The sequence below is a fragment of the Ciona robusta genome, chromosome 10 (genome assembly GCF_009617815.1).
Source record: "Ciona robusta chromosome 10, ASM961781v2".
Lineage (NCBI taxonomy): Eukaryota > Metazoa > Chordata > Ascidiacea > Phlebobranchia > Cionidae > Ciona > Ciona robusta.
Window position 1 is genome coordinate 6,699,973 of NC_143244.1, and position 24,493 is coordinate 6,724,465.

At 34.4% G+C, this 24,493-nt stretch overlaps 1 protein-coding gene and 1 long non-coding RNA gene across 15 annotated transcripts; both read left to right on the top strand.

The window, feature by feature from the left end:
- Window positions 1–35: 35 nt before the first annotated feature.
- LOC149730254 (uncharacterized) lies at window positions 36–666 on the top strand. The gene is made up of 3 exons (XR_016385815.1): window positions 36–192; window positions 452–483; window positions 548–666. It is a non-coding gene; the product is annotated as an uncharacterized LOC149730254 (long non-coding RNA).
- Window positions 667–1,865: 1,199 nt separating this feature from the next.
- On the top strand, window positions 1,866–24,049 carry LOC149730255 (partitioning defective 3 homolog). 14 transcript variants are annotated; one of them, XM_089886221.1, is made up of 31 exons: window positions 1,866–2,011; window positions 2,433–2,566; window positions 3,766–3,867; window positions 4,862–4,985; window positions 5,484–5,558; window positions 10,009–10,091; window positions 10,373–10,735; window positions 11,590–11,747; window positions 12,140–12,238; window positions 12,477–12,597; window positions 12,753–12,864; window positions 13,118–13,247; window positions 13,814–13,949; window positions 14,288–14,372; window positions 14,641–14,747; window positions 15,107–15,241; window positions 15,636–15,735; window positions 15,936–16,415; window positions 17,154–17,252; window positions 17,505–17,675; window positions 17,970–18,137; window positions 18,453–18,583; window positions 18,925–19,024; window positions 19,465–19,488; window positions 19,980–20,070; window positions 20,231–20,359; window positions 20,739–20,804; window positions 21,171–21,246; window positions 21,554–21,729; window positions 22,020–22,067; window positions 23,158–24,049. In XM_089886221.1, the coding sequence occupies exons 2-31, from the start codon at window positions 2,447–2,449 to the stop codon at window positions 23,726–23,728; spliced, it is 4,380 nt and encodes a 1,459-aa protein (XP_089742347.1). In that variant the 5' UTR covers window positions 1,866–2,011; window positions 2,433–2,446; the 3' UTR covers window positions 23,729–24,049. The 14 variants fall into 14 exon arrangements, with proteins under 14 accessions (XP_089742347.1, XP_089742349.1, XP_089742357.1 ...); XM_089886223.1 differs by lacking the exon at window positions 22,020–22,067 and adding an exon at window positions 22,896–22,937; XM_089886231.1 differs by lacking the exon at window positions 22,020–22,067 and adding an exon at window positions 22,913–22,937.
- Window positions 24,050–24,493: the final 444 nt, after the last annotated feature.

Genomic DNA, 24,493 nt, shown 5'->3' on the forward strand with positions numbered 1-24,493 from the left:
TTCTTCGAAACTAGTCGAAAAGAAAAAACGAAAAGGGGTTAAAAACTACATCGGAATAACGTCCATTCATTATTTCAAATCTACATCAGCCATGGATCGAAAACTTCTTATCTGCCTTCTTCTTGTTGGTCTAGTCGCCGCTGTTCGTTCTTGCACCACTGAGAATTACGACGTTATGTTCTCTCGTTCTGAGTAAGTTCTTTTGAAAGAAATTATTAAATATACCTGCTCACTTATGTGTAACTTTGTGTGTGTGACTTTTTGTGGAAATTATTAAGCAAATTTTATTACTTCTGCATGATGGCGTAGAGCCGTAAAGGTAGGCTATACTGTATAGCGATTATCGTTTTATAGGCGGTAAACGTTAAGTGTAGACTATATACCGCATAGGCTAATCCAAAATCGGGCAATTTCCTATTGAGTTACACTTAGTTATTTTTTTTCTTTACAGCTCTTCTTCTATCTCTACCCCAGAAGCCGATGGTAAGATTTGATTATATTTCCAGTTTATAAAGTTTAATGCAATGCCTTGTTTTTTTTTATGTAGAGCTGTGCGACATGTTCTCCGAAATGGTCTCCGCCAGGATGGCCGATGACTACTAAACACAGCAGCAAAATGTTGACGATAAAAGCAATGTAATCAATAAAATCCAAATTACAACGCAATTGAAGTATTTAAATTCAAGCTTGAACAAAAAGGATAAAAAACAACTATTGTTCAAGAATACGCATAGAATATGTACATATAAACGCGCCCGTAAAGTAAAAGCATTTACTCTGGATAGATTATTATTTACTGGTCATATGTGTCAAAAAAAATACTTTTAAATAAATAAATACCGTTTATTTTACCCCGAGTGGCGGTACACATGCATACAAGATACAAAACCAGTTTTGTTTTCTACACCCGTTTGTCGCAACCAATCGGGGTTACAGTTGCTACAGCGTGTGAAGCGAATATTTCGGTATATTTCATTAATGCGTTTGTTTTAAAATTAATTTAAAATGTCTTTCCGCATTAGTTAAAATTTTACACCCCGTTTTTATCTCTTACATTAACATAACAGTTTGCATAACCATTTAAAAGTAAAATATTTTTTTGCTAAATAATGTACGTGTAACTGAAATGTTAAAGTAAATAATAAGCGGCGACGCCAAATTTCGTTTGTAAATATGAAACAAAGTTATAATGCATATGTTATAGTAAGAAAATATTATTACGTTGTGGTAGAATATGTTTACCTTTATTGATAGATAATGTACACAATATTGCAATCGTTGTATACTTTTATAGTAGAGACGAATTGTTGGAGCATTTTCCGCATTACTTATTTATATGTTCGCGAAAATATGCCGAACGAATACCAGTTTCAGCCATGAAAAACTTAGAACAAAAGTAAATTGTATAAACTTATAAAAAAAGATTTAGGTGTTTAATACTATAGGTTTTGCAGCTGTGCTGTTCTTTAGTATTAATGCATCTAAATAAAACAAATTATTCCTAGCATAGTAGCATGTAAATAAAAAGTTGTATTTATTGTGTACAGTGTGAAAACTAACACGACTGTTATATTTTACAAAGGTATGGCGTCCATAGTTAAAAGTTTGTTAACAAAGTGCTTGCGCACCTGCCATATTCTGCATAGACTTGATGCTTAAATGATTTTAATGTCAGGTTTATGTTCGTTCTTTCATAGCAATGATCATGTTGCTTTAAAATGTAATGTTTTTTACCGATTTAAAAATAATTATATTTGCATTATGATATATATATAGAACCAAGTGAATTTGCAAAAAAATCTTTTAACTTAATTCTGCCGGGCATAAATAATTTAGTATAGCTAGCTGTGTAAAATTTTTCAACTGTGGTACCTCTTATGTTTCAGGTGCTAGTGTTTATATTCAACTGTTTAGTAATGTTTTACATATTTCGGAATCTTTAATATTATTTAAGAACTATAAAATGAAAAACAATTTGTAATAAAACCAACTTTTTATCACAAATTTACAAGTAAGTGATTTTAAAAAATTGTTTATTTGGTATATACGCCTATATATATGTATTCTTATACATATTTTATATTAACTAAAACAATGTCGGTTATGGTGCTTGTTTACAACATAATGATGGCACATGATTGTGATATAAGTAATTGGTTTGCAAAATAGCCTTTTACACTTCTTAAAAGTCCTATATATGCCGGGCAGATATTTTTATAATATGCCAATACAAATATACAATTGTTAATAGCCATGTGTCAAAGCAAAAAATTTGCATCCATTGGTAAAGAACCATGCATATTTTAATGCAAAATTACGTCTGCTGCTCTTTTAAACAAGGCATGCTGCATGTATAGAGAAAGAAACGTCCACAGACTACATCAATGCTAATTATGGTGTTGTCTTAAAATCAGAATAAATTTCATTTTCAGATTACTGTTGAAAAATGAAAGTTACTGTGTGTTTTGGAAACATCCGTGTTATAGTTCCTTGTGGTAAAGGAGATTTAAGCATTGCTGATCTACAGGAGAAAGCATGTGCTCGCTACAGGAAAGCTATTGGGAAGGTAATTTTGTTGGAACGTGTTTAAATTCATTGTTAAATACCTATAGCTATTTGTTTTAATTTGTAGTTCAGTTTTAATATTTATTTCGTTGAAAATTTTATAGGCCTATATAAAAAATTAAATTTAAAGGATATTGTTTTAAAGGAAACATACATTGTTTCATTTATAGTAAGTTTCCATTGTTGAAAATGCATATATTGTTTAAGTTAATATTGGTATTGGTTGTGGAACTGGGATATAATTACCACAAGTTAGACAAACTGGGTCATGTGTAACTAACATGATGGAACAGCTGTGAATGTTCCACAGTTGTTGTTCACCATATTCAAGTTACATTGCTTCATACATGGACATGTATTCTGCAACAGCAAACTAAAAAGACAAAAACTAGATTTTGCTGCTGTTGCTACCTGTCATATATATTTTAGAACAAATTTTCCTGCGTAAAAATAAATTGAATTTGATTGAAACCAAGTTTTTGTCTGCCATTTAGCAAGTTTTATAGGTCAGCACTGATAAACTGTTTTATCACAGATGAAACGATTTTGGTTTCAATAAAATTCTGCCTTGATAATGTTTTTATAGACAGTTACGCATATTGTATACATATATTTATGTAATTTTTTACAACATCTGGGGCATAAAAACAAATGAAATATATATAAAAAAATACGAAAATATGAAACTAACATTGTTTAATACCCACTTGATGTTAAGCACCCTTCAATACCTTAAGCACCTCAGTATAATGTTCACCAACCTCAGTTAAGTGTACAACTCGTGCCAATACCATAACCATATCCTTGCTCTAATGAATTGGTAGTTTGAGGTTAATAAAGTGATCGCTATTATTGGCTTTATTCTAGATTTAGTGGAGTCATTTTACATAATGCAGTGTATCTGTGTATGCAACAAAAAATGCAGGTCTCCCTTGAGAATATTACAAGGGTTGCAGCAATCCTTTTTAACGTTATAAAATTAATTTATTTTAAAAATATCATTAGAAAAGTATAAGCTTATCAAAGCTAATGTGACAAGAAAGAAATATTCATGCTTTCGCTGGCATAAACTTTAAAAATCTATGGGTAGCTTGACTTCAAAAGTTAGGTGGTGAAACCTACCTAATATTCACCCGTTTTATCGCAAAATGTTATAAAATTAACATCAATGTGTAGATTCATCTTAACTTTTTCTCACAGGATTCTGAATATTGGATACGTGTGTTACAACTTAGCGCTGTAGATGGTGGTATTTTAGATTGGGACGATTTCGTTTATGATGTCATAGAAGACAAAGATAAAGTGAGTTGCCATTAATTCATTCATTAATCTTCATAATTTAATTTTAAAATCCTTTAATTGCTTCCACAAAATATTTTATTAATTGGATTAAAATCTATTGGAAAATTGTTGATTGCTGTGTTATTAATATTAATAATATAGTGTCACTTTAGTGTGTATAATTTCATCACAGGATTAATATATGCAGTAGGCTATCAGTTAATATAAAAGTTGTATTCTGTATCAAATTAAAAGTAGATCGGTGACCTATTTATATTTACACAAACAGATAAGTCTAATCTGGTATGAAACAGTTACATAATATTAGGTTATAGGGCTAACCACTTCATGTATAAGCCCATATAGTATGAATCACTTTGAATAATTGGTACATACATCATTTGTTCAATATATCACTCATTGACAGACGTGTATAAAGAATGCATGTTAATACTCACACACATATACACCATAAATGACAACGGTAGCACTACTTTCAATTTACATTATACCAAACTAGGTTTACCAAAGTATTATTCAATGTGGGCGCCTCTTATTTAAACACCAGTGGTAAACAAATACGCGGCAAACAAACATACTGCTTAATTTACGTTAGATTAAAATTTATGTAAAGGGGGTTATTAGGGTATGTTGATCTGCTATATTCTATATAATATGGTTCACTGTATAAAAATGAATTACACATTTTCAATGGTAATTGTACAATGTGCGCATGCTACATTAAATTTATTGTTAATATTGCACCATTATGTTTCATCAAATTTAAACTGATTATATAAGCTTTAGTAGGCCTACACTACATTCTAGTACAGTAGTGATTGCTTTGACCAGTGTTTATAATAACAGCAAATTCAGCAAACTATTCATTTTTTTGTTACAAAAAAATTGTTGGAAAAAGTTTTAGACATAATTCTTGAATTTACGAAACTATTTGCAAAGAATTCCTTATTGTTACATGATAATATTAACATAACCACATTCTCACGTTTCTCAGTTAATTGCTGTGTATGAAGAAGAAGAACCTCAACCTGTTGATTGGGATCTTGGGAGTATTACAAGTTCGGAAGGTAGATCCAGTAGAAGTGCCATGATCAACACCAAATATACACCAACCAATGGTATGTTAAAATACATGAGAAAATATATAAAACAGCTCTTTTATACTCGATGGCTATAAACTTTAATGCTGGTTATAAACTGAACATTTCAGTTTAATAGTGGGATGGAGACATTAAACATGTGAATTTTATATTTAACAGTTTATTAAATTGCATAACCAGCTACATGAGCAATTATAAAACAACATTTAATATATTTTGTGTGCCTTAAATTTTATGGCTTGAAATTTAAACATTATTATGTATATACATATTATATATGGGATAATAGCAATATTCTATTCTCTATGAGTTGAGATTCGATGGCGATGGATGTCATTGGACTGAAGATTTGGGCCACAGTAGACCCATTGCCCAATATTGTACGATATATTTTATTCTATATGGGTGAGGACCTACAGTGTGGCATGCCAGAGAGCTGAGATATTGGCCCATTGCCCCAGTAACATTATATTAGCAATCAAATTATGAATTATATATAATGTATTAAACTTGCAGGGAGAATAATTTACCAACCTCATAGTAAAGACACTTCATTAGAAGTCGATGTTGGATTAGATGCTCTCAAATCAAGTAAGGCTTATGTGTTGTAATTATGATATCATACAGCAGGCATGTAACGCCCACATTATAAAGCAACTGTCTATTATTTGCAGTGTATGTGACGTAATATAATTCGGTGATACGTGGTGATAATTACTACGTGTGTGACCGACAAACTTTCACTGAATGTGGGAAATTTTATTCGTTACCACATTAACTCATGGATCAGGTGCAAGAAAATGTAACAGACAAAAAAGTCCCAACCAATTTTTTATTATAAAAGATATATATATTTTATATTTCGCCTAAATGACATCGTCAGTCTCTGCAAATGAAGTGTAAAATAATACAAAATAAAACAAATAATTAAATTGTTTCAACATAGATATATGTGTGTTAGTGACATCTTTTACACAGGTTCAAAATTCTTTCAAAAACGATCTTATCTTCAGTTTTAATTAATGTTTCATATTAATTATCCTTAATTATCTACGCTGAACACCTATTATGATCACATAATTGCCATTGTGTATAAACTTTCAAATAATTGACCATAATCTCCACCATAGGAAGCCGTTACAAAGTTATTGTTCAAAGTTTTGATTTATATTTCACATAAATGAAGCTGTAATAAATAGGGATGTGCCGAAGTTGTAAAAGCTCGGGTTCGCCGAGCGCCGAGCTTCAACGAAAAGCTCGGCACGAGCCCGAGCCCGAGCACCTATGACGTCATCAAGGAGAAAGGCGTACGAGAACGCGTTCATATTCAGTCGAAAAGCGTCGCTAATTTAAATATTACAGAGCACGTGGTTTGCGGTTAAAAAGACGTCTCGTTTCGTAATTTCCAATAAAAATTATTTAATTAAAAAGTATTTATAACTTTTGCACCCAGTGGTGCAGCTAGCGCGTTCAAAAGGGGTCTGTCATACAGATAAAAAACAACGTTATCTCTAAAGCGAAATAAACGCTTCAGATATTGGTTTTGCACACTAATCTTTTTATTCTACTTTATGCGGTAAATTAGGACCAATATTACATTATTTATACTTAATTAGAAACGTCTTTTTAATAAATGAAACATTGGTGTAAGTTTTACGCATGTCCATCGTGGATAATGTAACGATTATTTATGCCAGAATAACTTTAATAAACCATTACGATTGTTACATTACAAACGAGATTGTTATAAAACAATCGTGTTTTATTCGCTTCCATACGATCTGTAGTTTGTGTATAATTTTTGTTTCTGATGATTAGTTTAAATGCAGGTAAATCGCGATTAGGTAAATTTTAATTGATACAAATATAAGAGCGAAGAGAGACGATATCAGTAAATTGGAACCAACAGAGATTGCAATATGATATTACATAGTATCGTCCCGGTCGAGCTTGGACAGAGGCCAAAAAACATCGTTTGATGGCACCGCACGAGAACCGGAGTTTCATTACGTCATTATTCACGAGAATAAGTTCACAACGATTGCTTCGTTTGTTAGGTGTAGAATGTATGCTACCGCATGCGTCTTCCTTTATATCCTACGCCGGCGCAGAGCGTAAAAATGTGACGCTCATAGACGAGGTTTCGAACTTGTGGTTGGTTGGAAGCTGGAACATTCTTCCCGATTGTTATATTATGAAACGTCATAATTTATAGTTATGTTGTTATAGGACAAGTGACGTAACAATTAAATGAAACATGTTCCAATTCCCAGCGAAAGAAAGTAATATTGAATGCAACGCCTGTTTTAGCACTTTCTGTCTGGGTGCGTGTTTGCGGAAATGGGTCTGTCATTACAACAAAACAGCCCCCATGGTTGCAGCAGTTTATTTATTTCATTATAAAAAAGTTTAAGAGTTATTAGCTTTTTATTTAAAATCAGATACAGGAACATTGCGCGCTCGTGTAATTTGACACCGGCTGTAATTCCATACGGGCAATTTCACTAACGTTGCGATTCGTTACTTGCGAAAGAGCAAATTCACAACGAACGAAAAATAAAAAAGGAAGCTACGCTGACTGTTCTCGTTATCTTCTCTTAGTAGCTTCACTTTTTTTCATTTTCAGTATTTTTCGCTCTCGCGTGCAACATTATAGCAATAGCATACGAGGCTCGGCGCTCGGCCCAGATTTCAGCCGAACGCCGAGCGTCAAAAAAGGAGACGCTCGGGCACGAGCTTTTGAGTTCGGGCTCGGCTCGGCACATCCCTAGTAATAAATTGATTTGTTATTTTTTCCTTTGTTGTCATTCACCCATGGATTGTTGCGTTAAATCACAACAAAGGAATGTTTGCGTTGAGGGCACTTTATTCTTTGTCGGTTTATTTTGGAAATACATTGTGTGTTGTGTTAGTGTATGGGGGTGGTAGTACGTTCATAGTGGTTACCTCACTAAGTAAGCAGTTAAGCTTCTGTTGTGTTATTGTAAGAGGCGGGCAATATGACTGTCTGTATAGTGGTTGCTACATTAAGACACTGAATACGCAACCATTTATTATTTCATCCACTCCATAATATTATATTCGATATAATATAGTAGTTGCCCAACAATCAATATTATTATTAGGGATGTGCTGAAGTTGCAAAAGCTCGGGTTCGCCGAGCGCCGAGCTTCAACGAAAAGCTCGGCACGAGCCCGAGCACCTATGACGTCATTAAGGAGAAAGGCGTACGAGAACGCGTTCATATTCAGTCGAAAAGCGTCGCTAATTTAAATATTACAGAGCACGTGGTTTGCGGTTAAAAAGACGTCTCGTTTCGTAATTTCCAATAAAAATTAAAAAGTATTTATAACTTTTGCAGCCAGTGGTGCAACTAGCGCGTTCAAAAGGGTCTGTCATACAGATAAAAAACAACGTTATCTCTAAAGCGAAATAAACGCTTTAGATATTGGTTTTGCACACTAATCTTTTTATTCTACTTTATGCGGTAAATTAGGACCAATATTACACTATTTATACTTAATTAGAAACGTCTTTTTAATAAATAAAACATTGGTGTAAGTTTTACGCATGTCCAACGTGGATAATCTAACGATTATTTACGCCAGAATAACTTTAATAAACCATTACGATTGTTACATTACAAACGAGATTGTTATAAAACAATCGTGTTTTATTCGCTTCCATACGATCTCTAGTTTGTGTATAATTTTTGTTTCTGATGATTAGTTTAAATGCAGGTAAATCGCGATTATGTAAATTTTAATTGATACAAATATAAGAGCGAAGAGCGACGCTATCAGTAAATTGGAACCAACAGAGATTGCAATATGATATTACATAGTATCGTCCCGGTGGAGCTTGGACAAAGGCCAAAAAACATCGTTTGATGGCACCGCACGAGAACCGGAGTTTTATTACGTCATTATTCACGAGAATAAGTTCACAACGATTGCTTCGTTTGTTAGGTGTAGAATGTATGCTACCGCGTGCGTCTTCCTTTATATCCTCCGCCGGCGCAGAGCGTAAAAATGTGACGCTCATACGTCATACACGAGGTTTCGATTTTGTGGTTGGTTGGAAGTGGGAACATTCTTCCCGATTGTTATATTATGAAACGTCATAATTTATAGTTATGTTGTTATAGGACAAGTGACGTAACAATTAAATGAAACATGTTCCAATTCCCAGCGAAAGAAAGTAATATTGAATGCAACGCCTGTTTTTTTCTGTCTGGGTGCGTGTTTGCGGAAATGGAGTCTGTCATGACAACAAAACAGCCCCCATGGTTGCAGCAGTTTATTTATTTCATTATAAAAAAGTTTAAGAGTTATTAGCTTTTTATTTAAAATAAGATACAGGAACATTGCGCGCTCGTGTAATTTGACACCGGCTGTAATTCCATACGGGCAATTTCACTAACGTTGCGATTCGTTACTTGCGAAAGAGCAAATTCACAACGAACGAAAAATAATTAAAAAGGAAGCTACGCTGACTGTTCTCATTATCTCCTCTTAGTAGCTTCACTTTTTTCATTTTCAGTATTTTTCGCTCTCGCGTGCAACATTATAGCAATAGCATATGAGGCTCGGCGCTCGGCCCAGATTTCAGCCGAGCGCCGAGCGTCAAAAAAGGAGACGCTCGGGCACGAGCTTTTGAGTTCGGGCTCGGCTCGGCACATCCCTAATTATTATGACATAATATAAGTCAAGCTTGCTTTAAATACATATTCTCTGGTCAATTTTAATACAAACATAACAGCCCATATTCGTCAAATATAAAATGACTTATTACACTATTTTTTCCTTGTGATATTTTTTACCACAGCAATCCAGTGGTTGTTTAGATGCGAAACGCTTGTGAACTGTGAATGTCTTGTTATTTTCAATTTCTAAATTATTATTGATTTGTATATTAAACTGGTTGCATTGCAAAGTTATAATAAAACATTATGTTAATAAACATTGAAAATCTTTCAATGACTTCACTAATATTAGTTTTTTCAAATAGTTTATAATTAAATGTATTTCTCCCCCTTCAGATTCACAGATAGTGGTTCGAAGGGACAATGATGTCAGCGACGCATCCATGAATCATGATTCTATACTTAGCTCTATAGAACAGGTTAGTATTGGATGGTGAAATTATAACATGGGTGTTTTAACACCCTAGTTTAGTAGTTTTAACATATAAAACAGACTTTACTCTGCTGTTAGGGGTCATACAAACAAGCAAAGCCAAAGTATAATGCAGTTATTAAACAATAAGGTTTCCTATGTTCGACAACTATAAGTGTAACTGTATTTTAACAATGTCACTCCCAGATTTTAATAAAAAAATGAAAATGTTACCCCATATTTTATTTATATCCAAAAAATGAAATTTATGCCGACATTACATACCAGAGTGACGACCGTGGTCAGAATGGAAGTTATCTTCAACAAATCATGAAAAACACTAAACATCCCGAACCCAAACAACCTGACCATCGACATGACGACGAACGTTCGTATTTTGTTCGCGATGTCACGCGACAATCGATGGCAAGCGGGTTGTCTGAGTCAGTTGAAAGCGACAAGCAATATTACAACCCCCTCCACACGACGACTTATTATAACTACCCCTCTTCCCCGAACAATAAACCTAACGGTTACGAGGAGCAAACAGATAAAAGTAAAGATTCGGTTTATGCTGAAAGCTTGCCATGGTTCTATAAAGATTCACAAGAAGTATGTTTGTCCAATGATGGCAGGGAGCTTGGTATACAGGTATATTGTTTGCTATTGTCACTTTATTATATGTCAAGTGTCATGTGTTTGGTTCATATCTTTTACGGAATTACTTTTTATGAAAATCATTTTTGGGTTGTGTTTATATCTTTTGTATTATTTTTAAAAATGTTTTTTTATTTGTTGTGACTATAATCACCAAACTTTAAAATGCAAGGGAGGCTGGGATAGTTAGACACGCAAAAACATTAATGAAACTGGTTTTGTCCCATATTTACTGATTATTGCATTGTAGAAAATACCAGGGTAGGCCTGCCCACCCTGTCATCCTAGGTTTGGCACCTGTAGTTGTGTTGATTGAATGTGGAATGTTAATTTACTAATCTTATGTGTGATAAACTATGGTTCAATGAGGTGAAATTTAATTGAATAATGAAAAATAACAAAGCCTTATCTGACCCACTATCCTATCCATGAGGTTCCTGGACTATTTTCCTTTCGCGTATTCTGTTACTTTTCGCAACATGTTGTAGCTGTAGGTGTGTATAGGTTATTTACCATTAGTAAATGACGTAATTGAACAATTATCTAAGTCAAAAGACAAACAGATAATGCAACAAAATAACATAAACACTTTATTGAACTTTGAGATAAAAATAACATTTTAGAAAAGTTAACAATTCCATTTAGGAGTGGCGAGATCTTTAATTGCGTTATTTAATACTAGAAACATTCTTTGTTTACTACCAAATGGGACGATAAAAGAAATGAAAACATGTACCATCCTCCCCCAATCTACTATTAAACTATACAAGTTCTATTGAATAAAAGCATAGCCCTACTTACCCCTACCTACCATCACTTGTTTTTCAATCAAAAACCCCAACATTCAGGTATCTGAGTACAGAGATCGAAGCAATAATAAATTCGCCGGTCTTCTCGTTTCCTCCATTAAATCAGGATCGAGAGTAGAAGAAGAGAAATTGTTATCCCTTGGTGATGTCATAGTGGAGATCAATCAACATGTTCTAATGTATTTCAACCTCGATGAGTGAGTTTCTAAGTTTAACGAAAATGTTTAAACTGGCTCCTCCCATGTAGAAAGGGTTTTACTTTGTAAACCTTTGTCTGCCAACTGCCATATAATCTGAACTTACCAGGATGGCTATTAAACATTTGTCGAACATTAACTGTTGCTACTACTCTACCAGCCTACCAGGCAAGATGTGCAGCATGTGCTTATAGTATATTATATTCTTGAAAAGTTGTTCTATTTTGTTTTTATTTAACCAAAACATTTGAGTGGGAATTTAGGGGAAAAAGGTTAATTAAAAAATGAAGTCAACAATAAATTAACTAGGACTATAGCAGTTGCCACCTACCAGAATTATGTTATATATTTTGGTTTTTAGTTTTAGTTCCATTTTCATTTATTATTTTCAGTGCGAAAGCGATTTTAAACGAGAGTTGTCATTATGCGGAACTGCAGTTAAGAATATTGCCAGTGGAGGAGCTAGAGAGACATGTTGAATTTGAATCACGGTGAGTAGAGCCAATTCTAGAATTTATTACACTGCATGCATACTAACCTAAAAGAATATAGAGCAAAAGCTCTTACTCGATTTACTCTGAAACAAATAATAAATTCATTATTTATACAACAAACAAAGAATATAAAATTTACACCAAAGAAATTAGATCTTACTATGATATTTACCAAGATATTTGTACTTCAGTTTAATTTTTTATACATATTATAAAGATTTATATTATTTAACAGACCAAACAACGTTCCATCGTTATCACTGACCACCGCAAGCCCGCCTATTAGCAGTGATGCACAACCAAAAAACCTCAGTGTTTCCCAATCATCAACTTCAGCTTCGTCAATGTCAACTCATGTAAGTTTATTAACATGAACACAAAAGTTCTTAAATTGTGTTATGTTTTTGTATTAACATGATTATTGTGTGTTTTAAGATTTTTATAGCTAATTTTTATATAAATATATATATATATTTGTGAAAGTTTCATTAAATAATTTATGAATCCCCAGGAATCCACCTCCCCCCACACCAAGCTACCACTTATTGCGCAACAATCTTACGATAATGTAAGTTGTTATACAAGGAAGATCGGAAGCAGAATCGACATTCAACTCATGAAAGGTAATTGTGATGTCATTGGGGGTGTTGTATCTTATAGAATAGAATCTCTATTATGGAGTGTCTGTATACTGCTCCACTGTAGCTACACCATGGGTGTTTGGGTATTAGGGAAATAGACATACATCCTAGGTCTGAGATGTGCCTCACTGAAAACCTCTCCAGAATATAATCTTTACATTCAGTGTCCATGCCTACATCCCAGACCACCCTCCAAAATCCATTTAATTCTTACTAACCAAATGTATTCCCATAGAAACCTCCGGATTAGGTTTCAGCATCACAACACGAGATACATCAGTGGGTGATCCTGGTCCGATATATATTCGTAACATATTACCAACCGGTGCTGCTGTGCAAGATGGAAGGCTACAAGCTGGTGATAGGTAAGAACATATATATGAGGCCATGCTTCAAGATCCATTAAGATCCTTGTGGTGGCACCCTAGGTGTTGGGGTAATGATCTAACTTTGACAGAGATCCTATACCCTATGTTAGCCTATTTTTAGTGGCAGGTTCATACATAAGCGCCTATTTTTTGCCATATTCCATGTTATTACCTGTTTTATTGATTTAATATCACCATTTTTTTACTGTGTACCCAGACTATTCACAAAGAGTTATTAAACATTGGAACCAATAAGTTAAACTTTTCACTGTAGTAATTCTCACTGCCATGTGGTAATGAATCATAAATGTAACAATGGGGGTTCCAAGGGTGAAATGTCATCCAAACTTTTAAGGCAAAACAGCCTTTACTCTGCTGTTAGGTGTTTATACAAACAAGCAGAGCCAAAGTATATCGCATTCGTCACATTAATCAATGAGGTTCCCTATATTTGACAAATATGACTATTGACTGTGTAACAGCATTCGGTGTCACTCAAAATTTTGTAAAAAAAGGAAAAAAAAAACCTTACTTTGCAAATAACATCATATCAATCAACGTAGATTGCTTGAAGTCAATGGTGAAGACATGAATGGGAAAACACAAGAAGATGCTGTTGCAATATTGAGAGGAATTGTCATCGGAAGTCTTGTAAACCTCGTTGTTAGTCGACAGAATGAAACTTTACCAAGAAAACTGGTGCGTATGGTTGCTATTAACTTGGTTGTGGACTTGTGGTAAATAATTTATAAATAAATGCAACTTTTTATTCCTGTGTGGTGGGAAAGTGGCGGTCTTTATATCACGGTTGTTCAGTTTCATACACCTCATGTCTGTTTATAAATTAAGTCGTGCGTACTTTGTGGGTGATTGATTTTCTGTGGTCAACGTCAACCCTTTACTGACCTCTGGATTATGTAATGTCTTATCCAAAGAGACATACAGTTTCAAACTCTGTATCTTCTTGTCACAAGGCAAGCACTCTTAACTAGCCATACGACGTTTTTAAGTTAAATTTGTTCTTATTATTGTCACAGAAAGACGATCCAGTAACAGATAAAGTTATCAGGGAAGAAAATGTGAAAGAATTTTTCATGTTTGAGATTCCACTCAATGATACAGGTTGGTATTTGTATGTTGTGTTACTTGTGTATCATATTGTGTCTCAAAGTTCTTTCATTTATTTAGTCCTATGCAAATTTGTTTAAAGTAACATAACACATTATAAATAGGCAAACTCCCGATTATTTTAACTTTGCAAAAAAAATCTTTAAATGCTCAACAAACACATATTGTAAATTGTATGATATTACACATGATACATGAAATTAGCCATGATATTTTATGATACATGATATATCATATAATATTTCACATGATATACTTCCAGGATCAGCTGGGCTTGGAATAAGTTTGAAAGGAAATCAAAGCAAGAAATCTGGGAAAGATCTGGGAATTTTTGTGAAAGCTATTTTCCATGGTGGTGCTGCATGGCAGGTGCGGTTTACGATGGTTGTTGAAATATTGGGTGGTAGGGATAAAAACATTGAAATAGTGTGTTGCGTTTTTATTGTTTTTTTTTATTCTTGTATACATATTGCCTATGAAACAAATTTAGTTCCAAAATTTAGAGGTGTGCCAACCCTGTCGTCCTATATTTTGCGCTTCATATATATTTAACCTGTTGTAGCAGTAAAATTATAATTAAATATAAATCATGCTTATGTATGTTACAATTAACAAGTACAGACTCATTATATCGCAGCGGACGTTTCAACAAATCTGCTCAGTTCTTTACAAGGAGTGATGATGCCAACAATAAACATACCTTATATGTCAGTATTATTACCTTACAGGATGGTAGATTAAAAGTAAACGATCAACTTGTTAAAGTGAATGGACATTCAATGACGGGAGCCACGAACAGAGAAGCCATTGATATATTACGAACATCAATGTCTAATGAAGGGAATATTAGAGGGTTGATACAGGTATTTATACTCCAGCTGTTATGCATAATATATATGTTGGTTTTGTCGCCTCTTCAGGTTACTTTTATCACAAGTAAATGCATTATAATAATTCTGGTCCTTTATACCTAGTTGTTCTATTGTTGTCCATTATATTCTGATTGTGTACCTCATTTGGCATTTCATATGAATGACACATGCCAAATCACACAACCAACACATGTCACATGATGCTTGGAACATGGAATATAGCCTTTTTACATCATACTTGCCACGCCACTTGATTGATGCCACATAATTGACACATGCCACACTACACTTTGCACACAAACTTAATACTTGCCACACGCCCACACCACATCATTGATACCACACCACACATTCAACTTGATACATGATATCTTCCAACCCACAGATGGTGGTTGCGCGAAGACATCCAACATCATCCCGTGTTTCATCAGAAGCCAGCAGTGATTTATCCGACTCTATCCTTGACCAATTATCAACAAGATCAGGTAATTCTACAAAACTTACTTATTCATCAAAACACATCAATTTGATCCCAATTCTATCTAAAACTTAGTTGATATTTGTTGTTTGTTTAACTAACTTAAATCAAGTTTGGTGAAAATCAATGTTAATTCCCACCCACAATGTGAGCATGTGAGAAGTAATTTGATGTTCACAATATATCACCTCAACATTTCAACACGAGGTTCGCAAGATACGGTTAAGCCGATGCATAGAAAGCAAGCCTCACTCCCTGCTTTGTTCGTCGAAACATCTTTTGGTTCGGATGATGCTCCTCCTGTGTCCTCCACTCTTGAGAGGAAAGATAAAAGAGGAAGACCCTCATCTCGAGGCGCGGTTGCTCGTAGGATCTCGCATCATCACATCCGATCTAAATCTGTGACTGCTGAGAGCGATCACGTGGATGTGGAAGTTGTTAAAAAAGTTCGGGAAAAGATTTTGAACTCCTCGTCTTCGAGCTTCTTGAGTAACTTGATCCAGCAGTCCCCCGCTTCCCCAACCTCCCCGGATCCCTCCAGGAGCTCGACACCTAACCCCTATGCGACATGGACCATACCAAGGACTCACCGCATTGCGAAGCGATCTCTTTCCCTCCGCAGCTCACGTAATAATGGTGGGGTTAATTGTGGTGAGCATAGCAGGAGGGTGTTTGAAAGCATCACAGGTAGTTGATGCTTCATGGGTTTACCAGCATGTGACTTCCACCTTCAGCATTATGCACAACAATCTTAACATCTGATGCCTCCAACTAATTTACTTCATTCTTCATCATATTTAGCTGGAATATTTAAAGTTGATTATAATTACAAAGTTCCTTGAAATACCAGGTTCATTATGACACAACAATTGATATGTTTCTGCAATAGAGAAGGTGTTTCTGTGGGGTGTAGATTACTTGATATTTAATCTTAATTAATTTCCATGACAAATATATCTTTTTCCAACTTGTATTCAGAACATTAACCACAACATTAGAAAGTTTCTTTTCATCTTATTTCAAAATAAATTATTTTCCCACCTTTCCTGCAAGGTTTGAAATCTATTTAATTTCATTCAAGTTTTTCAAGCAGAGGCGCAACCAGGGGGGTGTCTTGCTGTCGTGATGACCCCATTTTTGCCGTAGCCACCATAAACCAATAAAAAACTTTTTATTTTCTACATGGGAGAGAATAAGTACATACAAATGATAAAGTAAATATGTTATTCTTTTTATAAACATTACAATCTCCTTTTTAAAATATAACACCCTTTTAAACACGCAATGGTTGCGCCACTGATTTTAAGCAATCGATTGTCTTTGATTGTGACATCATAATCGCATGTTTCTCGTTGATTCTTCACTCGCATGAGCATGTTTGTCTTCCTATTATGACATCATAACGATGGTCATTGTTCCTCACAGCGAACGAGCTCACAATAGATGACACGAGATCGCGGATGATGGATGAAGATGAACCTCTTGACCTCTCACAAACAAGATCAACATCTCCCATCAATCCGGGTAAATTTATTCATCAACATCTTTGTTGGGTGGATGTTCTAGAATATTACTAAACTTGGATCCAGAAAATCTGTAATAAGTGTTTTGCAGTTAATTTTTTAGTCATAAATTTTATTTAATTAGTTTTTTTCAGAAATGTGTGTCTAACTATCATTGTCTAATATAGCTTGTTAGATACCATTCATCAGCATTGTTTTTATTTCTGTTTAGTTATATTTAAATATCACACAATCATTATTATGACATCATTAGACGTAGTAATGGTTGATGATGATTGGCCAAATGTTTCCGATCCATTCAACCGCGAATCTGTCACTCGTCAATCAATGTCGGAGAAACGAAAAGATCCGATACCGAGGTTGCCGTTTAATGTTGAGGGGAAGTCCAACAAGGATGTTGAGGGGAAGTCCAACAAAGATAAAGGTGGGGGTGGTTATTCTAACTATTTTAGAATTATTTTTAAACAGACATTCACTTTTTTTTCTTTAAAACATGTTATATTTAATATAGTTTTTAGTCGTACCCATGATAATATTTTGTTGTATTGCCAACCAAAACTTTGATCCAAAGAATTACATTTTTTGAGGAGTTATTATCTTACATTGTGCCTGGTATTAACAGCAGAAAATTTATTAACTTTGTTTTGGGAAAAAAACTTGTTTACAATTTGCAACTGTATGCTTATTTAAAATATAAATAATGTTCTATTGTCTTCAGATTCTACAACCCCTTATTCATCAAAACAAACCAACAACAATAATTCTCGCAACTTTGGGAGCAACGTTCCCCAACCAATGACGTTAAAAAAATCAGTATCAACCGAATCACTGTTGACTGCAAATACTTTGCATAGTAATTGTATGCAGGGTAGGCAAGAAAAGAAAGGTGCAGAAGTAATTTTAAATTTTAGGAATTACTATGTTTTTAACTCTGTTTTCTGTTGTTTATGCTTTGTTTTGAATTATTTATAACTTAAAAACTTTTGTCTGAAAATAAAACTTGTCTAAAATAACATTTTGGGGTATATGTGTCATATCGACTGACTTTGCCAAGACACACATGGATAAATGAGTTCCATTTATTTCCTTATGCTAGCATTATTATGCACTGTATATTTATGGAGCATTAAAATTCTACCAGCATACCATTTTTTGCTTTGTTTTTTTTTTCTTTCTAAATTTTCTAAAATTATACTTTCAGCAGACCAAGTTGACGTTGGCCCAACATTGGGAATCGCGAAGTCAAGTTCACTCGAAAGTTTGCAAAGCGCTGTGGAGAAATGTTATGTGGAGGATAAACTGGATGCTGGCTATCCTAGAGCATTGCCCAAGGTAGGGGTGTTGTAATACAATAGTATGTAATGTGCAATTTACATATGTTGTTACACTGCTTTTTACTTTCGAATTTGCTGTTTCAGTAATTGGCCTTGCTCTATGGTACGAAACATTGGTTACCAATACAATAGTTTTTGGTTTATTTTTACACCAAAACTGCCGTGCTAAATCTCTATTATGCCTGATAAAGAATCTGTAGAAAATACTGAAAGTTCCCCATTACTCCACTTCATGAATAATATCTCTTTATTAATCAGTGTAGAAAATTTTGGGGTAACTCTGCCCACCCTGCCACCCCAGGTCAGGCGCCTATGGTAACAACACACTTAATCACGCAGGTTGTAAGAGGCCGATTAATGAATGATAGTTTTCGAGCTGCCTTGGATAGATCTTATGATATGTCATCAGGAACTCCTCATATTAAACCAATGGATATTTGTAAGTTGGATTAATATACATGGTGGCTTCATATTTAACTAACAAACACATTGTTTCATCCACAATCAAAGCATTAACCTAATGTTCATACTTGCTCAATGCACAATAACTAATATCACTCATGAAATTCACCTCGTACCACTGCAGCAACATAATTGCCATGGAAGTTCAACCTGCCATAGCAATTTTCTGCATGCCCGTTTTTGGATATAATATCATACTCGAGAAAGTGAAATATACATTTTTTATTAACTTAAATAGAAGTCAAGTGGTTGTTATGCTGCAGTAAATATGCTGTGGTGGTTGCTTTATACCTTGGTGAATTTCATGAAATATAACGTAGAAAACATTCATATATTGAGCATTGTATCGTTTCATAAACTTTATTATGATGTAATAATAATAAGTTTTGCATGTTTTGCACACGGCACGAACCTCAGCTCTGCACAAGAATGATGACAATGGTGGGTTTGTTTGTAACAATGGAGATTGTTGTTTCATTATCGCATGCTTACTAACAATGGTTTCAAGTTTCATGATCACATAGTTGTAACATCACAAATACGACACTGTGACTGAATAAGCATTTGGTTTGAAACGAAAAATAGTTGGTTCAATGCTTGATACAGATACCAATACTGATAGGTGTATGTTTCCTTGGGCAAGACATTTAAGTAATACTGCTCTAATTCAGTGGTTTTTAATGGGTTGTAGCACCCTGAATGTCGATGTAATGGACAAGCTTTGGTCCATATATCAAGTCCTTTAGGTGTGCTTTGTTGCATGAACTTGCTGTATAGTTTTAGTTTAATCAACATTTCTGCCAGTACTGCCCTTGATTGATTAGAGCGATATCACGGCTTTACCCGTTGCATTTTTCTTATTTGTTCTTATTTATTCCTCAAACTGATGCATTACTTTATAGATAATGTCAATAACTTAACTTAATATTCAGTGCAAGAAGACGCAGATTGTGATCAAACAAACGAACAAACAAGAAAGAAACGATCAACAAATAAAGGAACAAAGTTTTTTGGTTTGTTTAAGTAAGTCCATATTTACCTTTTTGACTCTTCACTTTCACAAAGCTACAGATTTTTTGTATTGAAACAAAACTGTAAATACTATCATAAAATAAATACAGTTGCTATTTATAGTGCATAGCTTCCTTAGTTTTTAATTTCAATTTATATGATCTCTATTTAGATTAAACAAATCGAAGCGCAGCCAAGGTTCGAGTCCTCGTGGAAACCTCGCTGAAAGTGAAGTTTATAAACGTGGTTTGGAAGCAAATCGTGTGAGAGAGTTTGAAAAGATGAACGTTGAGAAAGAAATGTAAGTAAAGGGTATTTTAAGAATCGGGACATAAATAAAGGACTTTACCTATTGTGAGATCGTCACTTTTGGACGTATAAGGGTGTTGAAGTAATGGGTCAAATTTGGTCTAAATCCTAGATCCTTTAGGACCTCACCTGTACAGAACAGGGTGTAAGAGGGCTATAAGAGCTCCCAGCATTACAACTTGAGTTTGGCTTGTTTTAATGTTAATTCACAAATGTAGCTTCACTCCACCCACTGGGAAAACTTCCAGCATTCCCCAACCCCCAAAAGTTTGGCTTTTTTTACCAGACATTGCTTCTATCTATAGCTTGTTTAATTTTACACACAGTCAGAATATTACCTAACAATATTTCAATACAACAATTATTTTTAGAATCCAGGCAAAAGTCCACGAGTTACGCAACAGACAACTCAACTCACAAACTGAATCAAAACCAAAGTAATTCACTTTTATTTTGAAACAATTTTTTATATTTATTAAAATCAAGGATGTGTGATAAAAGGCAGTTACACTTATAGTTGTCAAACATAGGGAACCTCATTGATTAATGTGGTGAATATAATTTGGCTCTGCTTGTTTATATTGTCAGTCACCTATATTGCTAGTTATTCATGTTACATACCCACATTTATGTTATGTTATATGTTACAAAAAACGAATCCTCACAATTCCTATAGACCGTTGTTAATTGTTTAAAACATGATCAGGATATTTGGATATTATGTGCTAAAGGTGTCCTGTTTTACCCTATGGTACGTATTATGTAACCCACCCACTCAACTAACATGATATTTATATTGAAAGAAGCGATTACGATCGACTAAGGCCACCTAGTGTTCCTGTTACTTCAATGCAAAGAATACGAGACAATGATGTCATAGTAAGTTTGTGTGTAACAATGTTAATTGTGATGTCATAGTAAGTATTTAAATATGGCCCATTAATAATTTAAACCTACCAAAATATTTAACCTTTTATAACAGCCATGCAACTATTTTGTCAACCGCTATAGTATGGAATCAGGATTTAACTTTTAGAATACAAACTAACGGGTTTAAAATAATTATATCGTAGGCCAACCAATCAAATGATATGGTGACCCAGTTTTGCATTCCAAACCCGGGGTTAAAAACCGTAATATAACTCCAACTCTTTAATCTCATTTGATAATTAATTTATTCAAACAGTTAAACTACAACAGCACTTCTAGTGGTAGACATTCCGTTGACCCCTCCTCCATGAAAAATCAATCCATTATGACATCACAAAGGGAACAATCCCCCCAACACCCGACGTCATCGAGACGGAAAATAAAAGATTCAAAATTTAAGGAAAACTCGTCACTGCATAGCTCCTTGCCAAGGTAACAATAAGTGTAGATTCGATTTAATTAAAAAAAAAAATTCTGTGTTGAATTTTTATCTCTCAGTACTTGTTGTTTATGGTTTGTAATGTTGTGTTTTTGTTTTGTTACTTTTATTTACCATAAAAATAACATTATTTTGTAACAAATATAAACAATCTATTTTGTTGCATTATAATTTAATCTATTTGTCACAAAGTTTACGAATGTTTCGTAAACTTTTTAAATTTTATGACAACTGGCTTCATTTACATCATAACTATTGATTATGTTGTAAAAATATGGTTTAGTTTGTTGAACATTGAGTCGTTGAATGAAAATGTCCACGAAACACCTGTGTAAGTGAGTACAAGGTAACAACCGAGGTGGAATATTATGTGGTGATATTTATTACGTGGTGATATTTATTTCAGAAACTTTTTAACTCGGGTGAGGTTACGTCCCCGTTAAGGTACGTGCGTGCCTGCGCATGCTACTAACTGCACGGATGTATTTAGAGGGTACAATACCTTGAATAATGTTTCTGGATATAAAACCTTCATACAAACAATAGGTTTCTTAATATGGGTGCTATGTTTTATAATCAAAATAATATTTTAATTTATGTTAAATAAAAGATACAGTTTTTTTCAATTTTGTGCTTCAAACAGATTAAATCAAATGTGGTTTTGAAAGTTTGGGAATCTCGGTTTAGATTGTTGTTCTCTCCAAGCATTGCTGATAGTTCTTTTAAGTTATAATGACTCGCAAATTAGGCAGCATTGTCGCACCCATAGTAACATAATATCAAAGTTTATGACGTCTCACATTGAATAGAAATTGCATCCATATATTGCAAGGTAGTTGCGTGCATGTAATAACATTGGTGCGCAAAGTTAAACCTTCACTAACAGTTAGCAACTAAAGCAAGCAGTATGACCATAGGCATCAAACCTGGGGTGGCAGGGTAGGCAGGTCTCCCCATGAAAACATTTGCACTGCATTAATAAGTAAACATTACAACCAAAAAATTTGTTTCACAGAATTGTGTGTTTAACTATCCCTGCCTCCCATGTTGTTTTAAAAATTTGGCGCCTATAAGTTTAACTATTATAATTATTTACATGTATGGCAAAATTTATATTAATATGTTTCAGTTAAAATATTTAAGTTTTACTTTTTTAAAGATTTGAAAATTACATAGGAAATGGTTCAATTCATCCTTACAGGTATTATGCACACCATATCACAGTGTCTTGTGTGCACAGTGTGTACTTTACACAGGGTGTTTTATCTTACGCACAGCGTTTTGTTACACAGCAATGTATTTACACGGTGTGTTTTATGCACAGTGTATTTATTTCACACTTTAACAAGCTGTGGACATTGTGTTTCATACTTAATGCAAAACCAGACACTTGAATAAAATGGCAATATATCTAATGACAGACAGCCACGAAGAGAAAGATGGAGCAACACGTCCCATCTTCCCCACGAAACGAGTCCCGTCCGTCAATTCACATCTCGTGGAACATCATCGATGACGAAGTTCGACAATCGAGAGTTTTATAATCGTCAGAAACCTTCATCTACTAGATCCCGAGCTGATCCCGCATCCGCTGAAAAGATGAGAGGCGGAAGATCTTCGTTGGATCAGAGGACTCTTTACTACGATGATAGAGAAAGGAGCCAACCGGATGAATTCACTCACAGACGAGAAAAAAGTCCGGAACCTCCAAGTCAGAGCTTTTACGTCTCCAACAATCGAACTCCTCAAAGAAGAGGAACAATTGATGTTGTTCCAACTTCCAACATTCACAGACACACCACGTCACCTCATCAACAAAACACAAGGTTTGCAAACAATGACCATTATGACATCACTGAGGATAACTCTAGAACCTCGGAATCATCAGAGCGTAACCGCGCAACATTTTATCGACTAATGCGAACGCAAAGTCCCAACGGTATTGATGATCGGGTCGAAAAAATTGAAATATCTGTTCCGTATAATCTGTAACGTTATCAGCAGTGCACTTTCTACCTGTTGTAATCATTTGTTTTACTTTTATATAATTGGTATTTCTCTAATCGTGGTAAATCTGCAATTGATTAAAAACAATGTTTTTCACTTTTTACACTTTTCTGTATTTTTTTCTATAAAATATTTTTCAATGTTTAATCGATACGGTGCGTCATTTATCCATCACTGAAACTCTGTAGTTCACCATTCACTGTTATTGTCACCAAACTGTGTTCAGTCTTGGTTCCTCTGCTGTAACAATTTCCTGAATTTATCGCTGCCTGTCCAAAATTAAATCCATCTTTTCTTTATTGAGAAGGTTTTGCATGCATGTTTTGTGCATTAAGATTAGACAGTGTGCATGAGGTGTTCGGATACACCATGTAGGTCTGGCGTAAAAGAGTACACCCATGGTATAACTCTAGCATTAGGTATATAAGTTCGACGTGTGTCTGGTGTATAAGGAGACATCCATGTTATAACTTGGCAGTGAGCATGAGGTGTATGAGTACACCACTTATGTCTAGTGTATAAAAAGACACTCATGTCATAACTTGACAACGAGCACGAGGTGTGTAAGTACACCGCTGTGTCTGGTATATAGAAGACAAAATCTCCACAGAATTGCATGCTTGGCGACGCACAAGGTGTATGTAGCCACCGTATATGCGGGCATTTATGAACTCTTGCAACTGTTTTTATTGTTTTAAAATATGTTATGATTAAAAATGGGAGAATTGTTTTTCCTCAGAAAAAATGTTT